General features: G+C 34.9%; 1 protein-coding gene across 1 annotated transcript in view; it reads left to right on the top strand.

Moving 5' to 3' along the window:
* Nucleotides 1–9,170, top strand: part of LOC124371093 (RAB6A-GEF complex partner protein 2) — a 43,187-nt gene extending 34,017 nt beyond the window's left edge. The window contains exons 8-9 of the mRNA XM_046829409.1: nt 8,503–8,680; nt 8,936–9,170. Of these exons, the coding sequence (XP_046685365.1) occupies nt 8,503–8,680; nt 8,936–9,138 (381 nt within the window). The 3' untranslated portion in view covers nt 9,139–9,170. The remainder of the gene's footprint in view (nt 1–8,502; nt 8,681–8,935) is intronic.
* The last annotated feature ends 3,429 nt before the right edge of the window (nt 9,171–12,599 follow it).

The following is a 12,599-nucleotide window of genomic DNA, read 5'->3' as shown; positions in this document are numbered from 1 at the left end:
AACAGGCACAAGTATGCCACTATCGTGCGGCAGGGAGAAAATGCTCGAAATCCACCTTCTAGTACCGGGCAACGACCGCAGCGAAGACGTTCCAGCGGCGGGAAATGGCTGCGCGCTGTAGAACGGAACCGAGGAAACATCGCACCAGAAATAAAATATACGAAACTACAGCGCTAGAAAATAACGACCTCGGGTATTTAAATCAGAATTATTCTTCTAAATATAACCCTAGTAGTGAATTTCAAGTTAACAACATAATATGTGATAAAAAATTTCCTTTTTGATGAAAAAATAGAACATCCATAATAACTAATCCTATACAAATAAGATGTCCAGAAATTAACATCAAAAATTAATAATGTAGAAACTAATGCCTTAATTGATTCCGGATCATCTATTTTACTTGTTTGTCAGAGTCTTGGTTTATGGATAACCAACAACCATTAAAGCCATTTGAAGAAGTGCCTCTAGCCAATACTACCATTAAAACTGCTATTGGAAACATTTCAAAACGAATCAACAGAGTCATATATGTACCTGTCACGGTAGCTGACGAGACTACTCACATACAATTCCTTATAGTACCGCATCTTGTCAAACCAGTGATTTTAGGAATGGATATTGCTAGTATTATGGAAAGCAGAGCTAAACTTTAATAATAATACAATAAATATGAAAATAAACAATACAAATGTTATAATGAAGTTTGTAATGGCAATAAATGAAGGGCACTTATGTGAAATCACCACTCAACAAGGCGTTATGCTTATGGAAGATTTTAATGGACTCATTTCAACATTTCATGAGTTATGGCACTATAAAACAATGGGAAGATAACAAGATTTAATAATGAGAATAATGATTACATTGATGCACAACACAATATATCATCAAAGATAAAATGTCGGTGGAAGATATAATGAAAACTCTAATCCCTAATAACTACATAAATGAAGAACAAAAACAATGTTTGATCAATCTACTATACCGATATAGGGACGGTTTCTCAGACAAACCCGGATGTTGCACTAAATATGAACACGAATTAAATATAGAAAATCCTAAAAATTTTAAATCATTAACCTATCCAGTACCTCAAGTCATACCAAGACGCTGTACAAAATGTCAGATTTTGGGAAAAAATATGTATCAAACCCTCTAGCTGAAGAAGTACCAATCGAACACAAAACTACTGATTGCAAGGGCGTAAACTTGAAGAAAGTAGAAAGAAGAGATCTGATAAGATAAATGAAAAGAGGAAAACCAGTTTCTCTCCAAATTAATGACCAAGTATTGGTAAAAGTCCCATCACCTTTCTAAAGCTATAGCTGGTGAAACATCAAAATTATTTGAAGTGTACGAAGGACCATTCATATTCAAGAAATCCTCGGGAAATCGACCTACCAAATTTCAGATTTATCCAAAGAGCATGTATATGGACCTTATCATATATCCTCTTTGAAGCCATATAAAAAAACTCGGGTCAACAACGCTACAGAAGATACTGAAGTTGACGCGTTGGGACGTGCGTGTAATTAATACTATTTCCCCAAATAAACAGTGCAACTATATACCCAGTGACATAGACACTTTTAATCAATACTATATAAAACATTTTCCTATCAGGAGGGGATAATAATTTGTTAGTGGAAAATATACCGCTATTCGGTACACAATTCATTAAATGTGTATTTTCAAAAATAAAACTATGTCCTTTGACATTGAGTAAATATTTGCCATTAATCCAATGTTTCTCTATTGTTTGTTTATTGTATACTAAGAAACTTGTAACTTTGTTCGTTGGCTTAGCTTAAATACTACCTAACCCTAATGTTAATTTTGTTCTCTTTTTCCCTATTGTTTGTTTGTTAATTCAATTTATTAAATAGTATGTAAGATCATCAATTAATTCACTCATTTAATGTGGTTCATCCTTCTCTTTAAGTATCACAAATCTATATGTATCATTTGCTATTCATTCGTCATTGTATCGAAACCATGTTCATTTATTTCACATGATTTCTGAGGGGATATTGTAATGACTCATTTCATACGCCCATCTCACATTCATTTCAATACTTAGGCCTAATTTAATTTAGAAATTTATTAGTAATAATAATTAAGGAATAATTATTTATAAATTGTCTCAAATTTAACTACAAACAATAATAAATACGAAATAAAAATTAATCAAAATCCACCTTATTACATATAAAACTCAAAAGTTATAAAGTGAACTAAAGTCAGTGATACAGTGTGCAGGGATGATTGTTGAAGAGTGAAGAGAGCAGAGATTTGAAAGGTGAAGAGGAGAGAGGAATCTGGAAGAAGTGAAGCAAGATTATTATTTTAAATAAAGAAACTGGTTACATTTATTCAGCAGTATTTGAAGGGTTACTTTATTAAATTCTTATTATCACTGAAGTACAAAGAAGCAGAAGACAGACATTGGGTGAGAAAATTCTTTTAAGTTTAACAGTGATTCATTGGAAGAACATAAAACCCAGGAACATTCAATTTGGTTAATAATTCAAAATTAATATAATTAAATTTTAACAAAATTATTTTTCAAAATTACAATATCTTTTATTTAAAAAAATACCCAATATTTCTATTTCATTAAGCCAGCACGACCACCCTGCCCTAAAATTTAAGAACTGTATTTAAAAATTTACCATTATTATTGTATCCTCCATCTTGTTTCAAAATTCAAACTTGTATGTCAATTAATTTATCATCATTAAAGTTCACATTTATATCATACTGAGTTATTTGTTATTTCTAGCTATAATCATCAGAATACAAATTAAGTTTAACCATTTATTTAAAGTGTATAATAGTAATAGTATATTACAGTGTTACAGGGCTTTGTATAAAAAAGCACCCATATTTACTTATTTTCAAAAATGCGTACATTTCTAAATAAATAATATTGTTCGTGGGTAAAGATAATCTCTTGACTGCATTTATACTTATATATAAGTATGACAGTTAAAACAAAAATAAAATAAAATAATAAACTTTTATCTTACTTTATTTACATATGTACAATATATACAAACTTTCATTTTTCACTCAACGTCACTAGATCCCGCCCTGCGAGCTCTCTAAGATCATTTGATCGGTCTCTAAAGTTTTCACCCATACTGAACAACTAAAACTATAACCTAAGAAAGCTTAAAAAAACAATAATAACAACACCAAATACTATTGGATTTGTAAACTCAAACACAAAACCCGGCACTTGTTTACAGTTTCACAACAATGTGGTTGACCCGTACTACGTTCACGTCAGCTGTCCAAAAAAAAAACGATGTTTTATTGAAACAAAGAAGAAAATAATCGAAGTAAGAACAGTAAATCGGTACTATAGTTAATGCTCTTCCAGAATATATCAAATAAAAATTGCCTACAATTTCAATAACTGTACATGTCTACTTTGGCGACGAATATTCGTCGTTGCCAGATCGGACGGGCTTTTGGCAACAAAAATTCGTTTCATACCAGCTCTAGGGTTAAACAAAGAATATTTTGTTCTGTTTTTACTATTGATATTATTTCTTTTATTTTGTCATTCAAGATATTGTTTTATTTTGATGATCTTATAGTATTGAATGTTTTTATTCTAGTTCATGAGATGGATGAAGGAGCTACATTATGTGCAATGAAGCATCTGAGTAGAAAGTTGATCAATCCTATTTCCTCAGAATATGGCAACAATAAAAGAATTTCTGGATGATGATATGATAACTAACGTGTCTGAGCACATGGTAAAATAATAATAAACCATGCTGTCTCCACAGAAAGTAGACACAATTGGAATACAAGGGAGGCCTCGCCTACCCTCTAAAGGTGTTCTAAAAGAGTTTTGTGTATATGGGCCAGGAGTCAGACTGGCTGTGCCTTTAGAAAACCATACTACAGTATTCCAGGCAGAAATAATGACAATTGAAACATGCATGAATATTTGCTTTTTAGGAGTACAGTAGAACCTCGGTAAGTTGGATTAATCGGGACCGCGGCCGATCCGGGTTAACGAAAATCCGGGTTAGCCGCAGAATTAGGTAAAAATTAATAAAATACGGTATACTTACAGATAAACTCCATTATAATTGTAAAAACATCAAACATATGTACATTTAATTATTATTAATCCTTTCAGTACATTTATAACTGTTCATTTCCTGGTAAAAAACTCGGTCAGCTTTGGTTATGCTAATGTCGTCTGCCGCTTGCATGCTGTGCGATCCCACAGTCTCTTCAACATGAGCAATTCAGCCAGCAACGTTTCTGCCTGCCGCTTGAAATAAACCATTAGTTCGTTTAGTTTGGTCACTGAATCTCCATGACTCATCACTGGATCTTCAATGTCCCCGTCTGCCTCCTCAGCGTCTGATTCATTAGCATCAGGTAAAAACAACGCGATCTCTTCCTCGTCAGTAAGTGGCTCATAGCCTCCGTTATTGTCTGCCCCTAACCACAGAGTAATGTCATTTTCATCGACTTCAGAGCAGCCATCAATATTTTGGACCATCCAAAAGTTCTTAGGGCTGGACATCGTCTGGAGAGTCATTTTCCATATTACAGTTCCCCACTGGTTGAATTATATTTTCAGGCAAGTCGCATACACCCTTCCACAGTTTTTTCCAAGATTTAATTAAGCTGATTCTTGTCACTTGTTCCCAAGATTCTGCAATCATGTACATTTTCATGTACGTTTTCACATTAAATGTTTTGAGAATCTCAACTACACCGTGTTCTCCTTCATTGTCAATGATTGTGCTTAGCATCTGTCTTCTGTAAACCTTCTTGATTTTCTCGAGAACCCCCTGGTCCATGGGCTGTAATATAGCGCTGTTACATTATGCTGCAAAAACTTGACGGTAATGTCACCACTGACCAGCACATCTGCAGACAGATGTGAAGGAGCATTATCAATTATTAGGACAGCTTTAATTGGCAACCCACAATCTTTTAAATATTTCGTCACACCTGGCACAAAACAATCAAAAAACCAGTTTTTAAAAGTGTTGCTGTCCATCCATGCACTTCTTTGAGACTTGTAGACAACTGGTAGAGAATCCCGATTTACGTTTTTCAGTGCTCATGGATTTTTTGCTCTTCCTATTAAGAGTAGAGGAAATTTATGCTTCCCTGAAGCATTGCTGCAGGCCATTATTGTCAATCGGTCTTTGCTTTTTTTGTATCCCTTTGTGTCTTTTTCAGTTTTTGAGGCCAAAGTTTTGCTCGGCAACATTCTGTAAAACAGACCTGTCTCATCAGCGTTATATATTTGATCTGCCGTTAAATTTTCATCTTTAACAAAATCCAAAAACTTGTTTTTATAGTATTCAGAAATGCTGTTGTCCCCAGATAGACTTTCTCCTGTGATAGATAGTTGGCGAATACCATGCTGTTTTTTCCACCTATCCAACCATCCTTGACTCGCAGTAAAATTTGGTTCACAATCAGGCAACTGTTTATTCAGCTTGATTGCCTTTTCTTGAATGATAGGCCCAGATACTGGCAAACCACGTCCCTTTCCGCACAAAACCAAACATACAAAGCGTTGTCAAGAGTCTCGTTTTTAGCTTTCTTAGTTTTGCACCGATTGCCCAAACTGTCTTTTGTTATCATCTTGAAACAAAATTCTTCGATTTTTGTCCTATTTTTTTTTCCCAATCCAATACTGTAGATGTACCGACACTAAAAGATGCTGAAGTGAAATGAAAAATGACTTTATTTACAGAGGCGAAGTTAGGACTTAAAAGTCCTCTCTACCACTTAACCTCCAAAAAAAAATGCTGCAATTGTTTTTAAAGATTCGCCTTTATCAATCCTGCCTAATGCCTCTAGACTCTTTTCCATTGTCACTACAACATTTTTACGTTTTGTTGCCATCGCGTAGATAAAAACAAACGCACAACACAAATGAAGCACACTATCTGAAGCACGATTGCAGAATAGAAGCAAACAATACAGTACACTACACATACACAACACGGGCACAAGCGATCGGAGCGAGGTAGGAAACGGTACTGAGGGGCCAGGCGTGGCGGTAGCGTGGGAGAGGATTTGGGGAAATACGCATCTGTTATTGTTTCCGAAAATCCGGGACAATGACCACCACTCGGCCGCCGTGTGCCATGAGTCACTCTCTGTCGTACAGTCCCATCAAATACTGATGCAACATCGATTCATGGATATTATACCACTCAAAAATATTACGTTTTTATTATTGAAATGTTTGTCTGATTTTTTATTTTTTAATTGAAAATCGGTCCGGGTTAGCCGGACTTCCGGGTTAACGGGGGCCGACTTATCGGGGTTGTACTGTACTTCTGGTTCATTCCCAAAGCCAAATTTGGGTTCGTGTATTTCCCCTGGTAAACTATATATAGTGAGATCAAATTCAAAACAAAACAGAAAAATCAGTAAATTCAACTCAACAAATTGGTTAACCAGTAATAATAAACAAATAAACATCATAAACAATAAATTTTCCATAAGCTCTAATGTAGAATGTTTGTAAGTTTTATAAAAGATATAAAATGTTAAAAGGAGGAATAGAGATTGATTGTATACTTAGATTGTTTGGTTGTCTAGATTTTCAAATTAGCAGATGAGTAATTTTAATATTCCTGAAATCTATCAGATTTAAATTAGGTTCAGGATTTGGTTCTAAATGATAAATTCCTTTTTAGTTGAAGCAATTTTCAAAATTATTTTGTTAAAGTTGAATTGCATCTACAGATATCTCTCGGAATTATTGTGAATAATTTAAAATTAATGATTAGTCATTCTAACTCTTAAAAGAGTTATTGTTTTACCAATATAATCTTTGAAACAAAATTTACAGGTGTATTATTCATATTACATACTTTCATTTTATTTACATACTTACGTTAGAATTTGAAGACTACAATTAAAAAGTGTCTACTTCTGATACTAGTATTCCAATTTGGGTATAGGGGTATCTTAACTTCAGCTGTGTAATTACTTATTAATAGTAGCAAATTATTACCTACATTAGTGCTTAATCTCTTCACTGTCCGCCAAGCGATTCTTGACATAATGTGTGGACCAACAGATAATGTGTGCAGGTATACACACAAACACTAAATTGACATTTACTTCTCAAACTGTGATTTATGAAAAGTATTTATAATTCCTTAAAAGGAATGTATGTTACCCAGCTAGCTGCCTTTGTTTGTAGCCTCGGTATTCTTTTTCTGAAAGAATGAATATCCATAAACCTGATACAGACCAATACAGTAGGAGACATGTAGCTGTGCACAAGACTGGAGCAGGCCAAACTTTTACATTAATGTGTAAAAATATCAATAGTCTGTATATAATCAGAAAGGTAAGGGGTGGTATTGGCTAGTCTATGTGTGCAGAAAGGCATACAATTTTCACCCCAAGGTCGTGGACACTGCTACATACCTTCTATTGTATATCATTCTATTTCTGTTGTTCAGTCTAGGTATTTGGTATTACATCAATATTTGTATCTCTCATCAGTGAAACATGGACACAATGGCCTTTTGATAATTTTCTGTCATAAAACATTACATTTAGTGTCTGTTGTATTGCTTTGTGATTTAATTTGATATGATCATTGGCTCACAGTGCATGCTTTGTTTAATTGTAGTTACGTAACAAATGTTTAGTAGAATCGGCTTCAGTTTTTTCTTCAGCTACTGCAAATATATCATCCCACAATATCAAAGGAAACCAATGTTGAGTACCCCACATGTACACATTAAAAATTTTGTTTTTGAAATAAAATTCCAGAATTGTTCTAAATAAATTAATTGGTTTATATTTGGCATTTCTGCCATCTAATAAAAATTAGATAATACTACATGTCATTACTATTTGTATCACACTATGACAGCTGGTATACTGTAAAAAATAAAAGATATATATGTGTGTGTGTACAAAAAACACGAGAACTGCTTGGCACATATATCAGTCAGTTGTAACAATATATTTTCTTTCAATTACTTTTAATAATATTTTTGGATGGTATTTTGGAATTGCCTACAATTTATTCTTAGATATAAGTAATTTACATCTCAAATTTCAACCAAACCTGTCCTCTAGATTTAGTGTGATTGAGTATCGAACATCTTCTTAAACTTTCGCATATTAATAATAGGATTTCTTTATTCCAATAGTCAAAACTATTGTTATAAATGATTTTATGAACATAACAATGACAAGGTGTCACTTAAGATTAAATAATAAGCAAAAATACTGATAAATACAAACAAGGTGTAGTATATATTTCAAAACATGTAATAATTTAGTAACATGAAAAATAACTATATATAAATTTAACAATCAGTTTTTTTTTTAATTCAACTGAAAGAGTACTAGTTAATGTATTGCTGCTGTCTTTGTGGGATTCGAAACTGCAATGTTCATTGTAGAATAAGTACTCAGCCAACATACATTGCTGGCAACATACCAAATTGACCACTGACTTGTCTATAGTTCACAGTAACCCTGCAAAGTGAAGAGACAATAGGGGAGGAGTATAAAGCTGAGACGAAGCAGCAGCGAGCAATCGCCTCTTTCAGTAACTGCCATGAGGTTTGTCTCAGCATGAAACAGTGCCTGCTGAACCTGCCGATACCACTACATGCTACTCCCACATTCTCTACTAGACTAGGTAATTTTTGAGTTTTGAACTTTGCTCTCTACAAAACAGTTCCTAACATATGGCATGTCTTGCTTTTTTAAAATTAATTTAATTTTCAGCTTTTTAATTTGCATGGTTATTTATCTTATGAGTGGGTAATTTTCTTCAGTAGTTTTCTTAGATAACATAGGTCTCATAAGTGCTTCTTTTATACAGTTAACATCACATGAAACATAAATTGTAACATTCTTTTTGTATATTTAATTGATCCATTAATGTTTCCAGTGTCGTTGCGGTGGAGACTACACTTTGAGTTTGTGACAACACAGCCCGACTCGGTGTTCCAGCTGCCCACAGACAGTAGCACCTGGCAAGGTCCAGGCTTCCTCACCATTGAGACCATGATCTGGGATCTGCCCATACAGATATACCCCTCTCTCCCCACTCCGGAGCCCCAGACCAACACCAAGTACTCCATCATCTTGTAGATATTTGTATAATAAATGTTTCTTTGATCATATGTTGTGTATCTGATTCTTACTATTCATGTAGTATTATTTGTTGGATATTTATAAAATGGCATTCCCTCTGAAAGGATAAAGTTTGAACGACCTGATACTCAGAGATCCACAGGATTTTATGTTCATAAACTTTGTCTTTTCACTTGCTACATCAAAGTTTCAGGCAATTGCTTCCAAACTAGAGTGCTCATCAATTCAACATTTTCAAATAGGTATATTTCAGTTACATACGGAAAAAAGGGATGAAAAACAATGATTTAAAAATCTAAACTCATCAATACTATTTATTTTCAAGGTATTTCGGTTAAAGATTGAATTAAACCGATTAACAAAACCAATTTCTGTTTTTGTTTTTAATTTTTTTTTTAAATTAAGTTTTAGCTGTTATTGATCAGTGAAGCAAATCTTTAAAGGTAAAAATTTCATTCTCAGACATTTTAGGAATTTGTTTGCCTTGAAACAGTTTTAAATGGTTTACAAGGAAATAATTCGGATAGCTTATGGCTTAGTTATGAGTAATAATTCTTTTTTGGATAGTAGTATGGGAAATCACTGTCCTGCTATTAGTTTATATTATATAGAATTTTAAATTGGATTTATGATTTTTTATTAATAGGTAACAATATTTCATTTATATTAAATATAATGAATTAAGTTCAATTCACATATTTTAAAGTTTTGCCCTACATTACTATTTCTTCTAAATTTTCTCAATGATTTTTTATTTGTAAGGTAGGGTTAATATGTTTAAATTTTAACCCAGGGTACAACCTTCCTTCCTTTTCAGGGCAATTCTCAAAACTTTCACTCTGCTAAAAAGTAAGTCCCTTTGTCTTAAAAACATTCCTTAACCTTCACTTTACATACATAGCCAATACAAGAATTAACAGGAAGAATTACATTCCCAGTTTCTAGTTAGAAGGTTTTAGTACATTTTTCCACTGAACATAACTGGAATTAGCCTGATTTAAGGTTGGATTCAAAAAATATTTATTCTCAGGGATAAACTAGATTTATCATCTTTTCAAATAAAGTCATCATAAATATTGTGCAGGTGCCGTGGTGTAAATCAGCACTTTGGTATGATCTGTGTTTGTAAATCTGAATAAGAGTTCAGATCTTGGGTTTCAAAGCTGCCATTTCATTGTTTTTATTTTATGCTAGTAGTTACCCACAACTTCACATGCAATTCCCTAAATGGAAGGACGTAGTCTTTTTAGTGAAAGCATTTATGGTGTAATATAGAGTTCTATGATATTTTTTAAACAGGAGTACCTACCTTAATTACCTTAATTACCTCCACCTTAGTCGATGACCAGTACAACTGGATAGACAGCGTCGTCAAAGTAAAATGAAATTTTAGAATATTTACAATATTTACATTTTTACATGGCGCCAGGGCTTATGATAGTGCATCGAAGAACTCCCCGACTGAATAAAAGGGCCTACACAATAGCCAGCTTTTAAGTTGGGTTTCAAAGTGAGGAGGGTTGAGTTTCTTTGAGATTATCTGGAAGGGCATTATACATGCGAAGCGCTAAGCTAGGATAGCAGTTCTTCTACTTACTAAGCCTACAAAAAGGTACATCCAGATGGTGCTTCTTCCTGGTGTTGTAGGTAAGGAGTTCGTTTCTTTTCAGCAAAGTCTGAGATGTTAAGTTTTAAATTGGTCAGGCAGGAAAGGATGTACTGACCATAGACTGTGAGAATTTTAAGACTCACAAAGATAGGCCTACAGCTATCCAGAAACCCTGGAGGCGAGATGACACGAAGAGCTTTCTTTTGGAGGAGAAGAATATCCTTACATCCAGCAGCATGGCCCCATATGTGCAGCCCATAGCTGATATGGCTGTGGAACATGGCGAAGTAAACTGTCAAAAGATACTTATTAGTCAGCATAGGTTTCAGTCTCCGCAGTAGATGCAGGGCTCTAGAGAGTCTGATGCATACACTATTCGTATGGCTCCTCCATGTAAAGCCCTGGGGTCAAGAATAAATCCCAGGAGCTTAACTTCGCTCAGGCCAAAATTGTTGTCAGATCTGGAAAGAGTGCACATCATCTCCTGGGTTTTCCCCTCGTTCAGGCACAAGCCATTCGCGGCAAACCATTCCTTTGCGCTGGTAAATGTTTGTAGAGCAGCAAGCCTGGCGTTTTTCTGGTGTATCGCCACGAGCAAAGATGGAGGTATCATCTGCAAACAGAAGCATGTCACCCCAGCTGGCTGATGTCATTAATTGTAATTAGAAATAGGACTGGGCAATGACCGAACCCTGAGGAACACCATTTTCACTGCTTGAGGTTGGGAATGCGCTCTGCCGGTGCACAGGATCTGTTTTCTGTCTGTGAAGTAGGACCTAAAAACCTGTAAAACCATTCCATCAACACCATAGGCTCTCAGTTTATCCAGCAGTTGAATATGCGGAACACAATCAAACGCCTTGCTTAAGTCGGCCAGAACAAGTGCAGTTGAATCACCAGCCTCGAAGCTCTCTAGGACCTGGCTAACCAAACTCAGAACCGCTGTCACAGTAGATCTATTCTTCCTGAATCCATGTTGAGATTCAGAGAAGAGATTTTCATGTTCAAAGTAGTTTTACAATTTGACCTTTGATCACAGACTCATAAACCTTGGCGAAAACTGGTATCACCGATATCGGCCTATAACTCCCCATAGCCTCCCCGGGTCACCCTTCTTGAAGACCGGTACGGTTCTAGATACTTTAAGTGACTCAGGGAAAGCTCCACAGCTCATACAGGCGTTAAGAACAAAACTCAAAGGATAGGCTATAGCATCGATGACATGCTTCAACATAACCACATTCATTCCGTAGATGTCCTGGCTCTGAGAGCTCTTAAAGTTTTGTACAATTTGTAATATTTGCTTAGGTGTTACTGGGGACCAGCTCGAGAGATTGGTAGTAGGCCTATTAGACTGTGGTACGGAACCTGTGCACCCAGGCAAAAGCGAATTGGCATTGGTGTTGTTGGTTGCAGCAGAATTTTACGATTTTGTCAACTTCGTTTAAGAGAAACAAATTAAATTCATCCGGACTGGCACTGCATTTGGATTCAGATTTTTTTCTTATAAGTACTATTTACTAGATTCCATGCTGCCTTACAAGGATTTTTTAGCCGTCTCGATTGCTTTGCATATTGGAACGTTTCTTTGCTGCATCCACACTACTTCTGTATTGTCTTTTGGTTCTAAGGTACAAGGAGTAAAGCCTATTTTTCTCAGTCAGTGATGTCCTGGGTAACCTTAAACCCATCATGAAATGCAATAACTAATTTTCTAAGATTAGCGAGGTCTGCAGTATACCATGATTTTATCAGCTTGCTTAGGCCTAAGCTTACCAGCCCTAGATTTAGGCAAGATCTTGCTTGGAAAGTACTTATTGAAATGTCACTAAAGATCGTGAAAAAGTTA

This window comes from Homalodisca vitripennis, chromosome 1, assembly GCF_021130785.1.
Source record: "Homalodisca vitripennis isolate AUS2020 chromosome 1, UT_GWSS_2.1, whole genome shotgun sequence".
Lineage (NCBI taxonomy): Eukaryota > Metazoa > Arthropoda > Insecta > Hemiptera > Cicadellidae > Homalodisca > Homalodisca vitripennis.
This window is presented reverse-complemented; position numbering and strand designations above follow the sequence as displayed.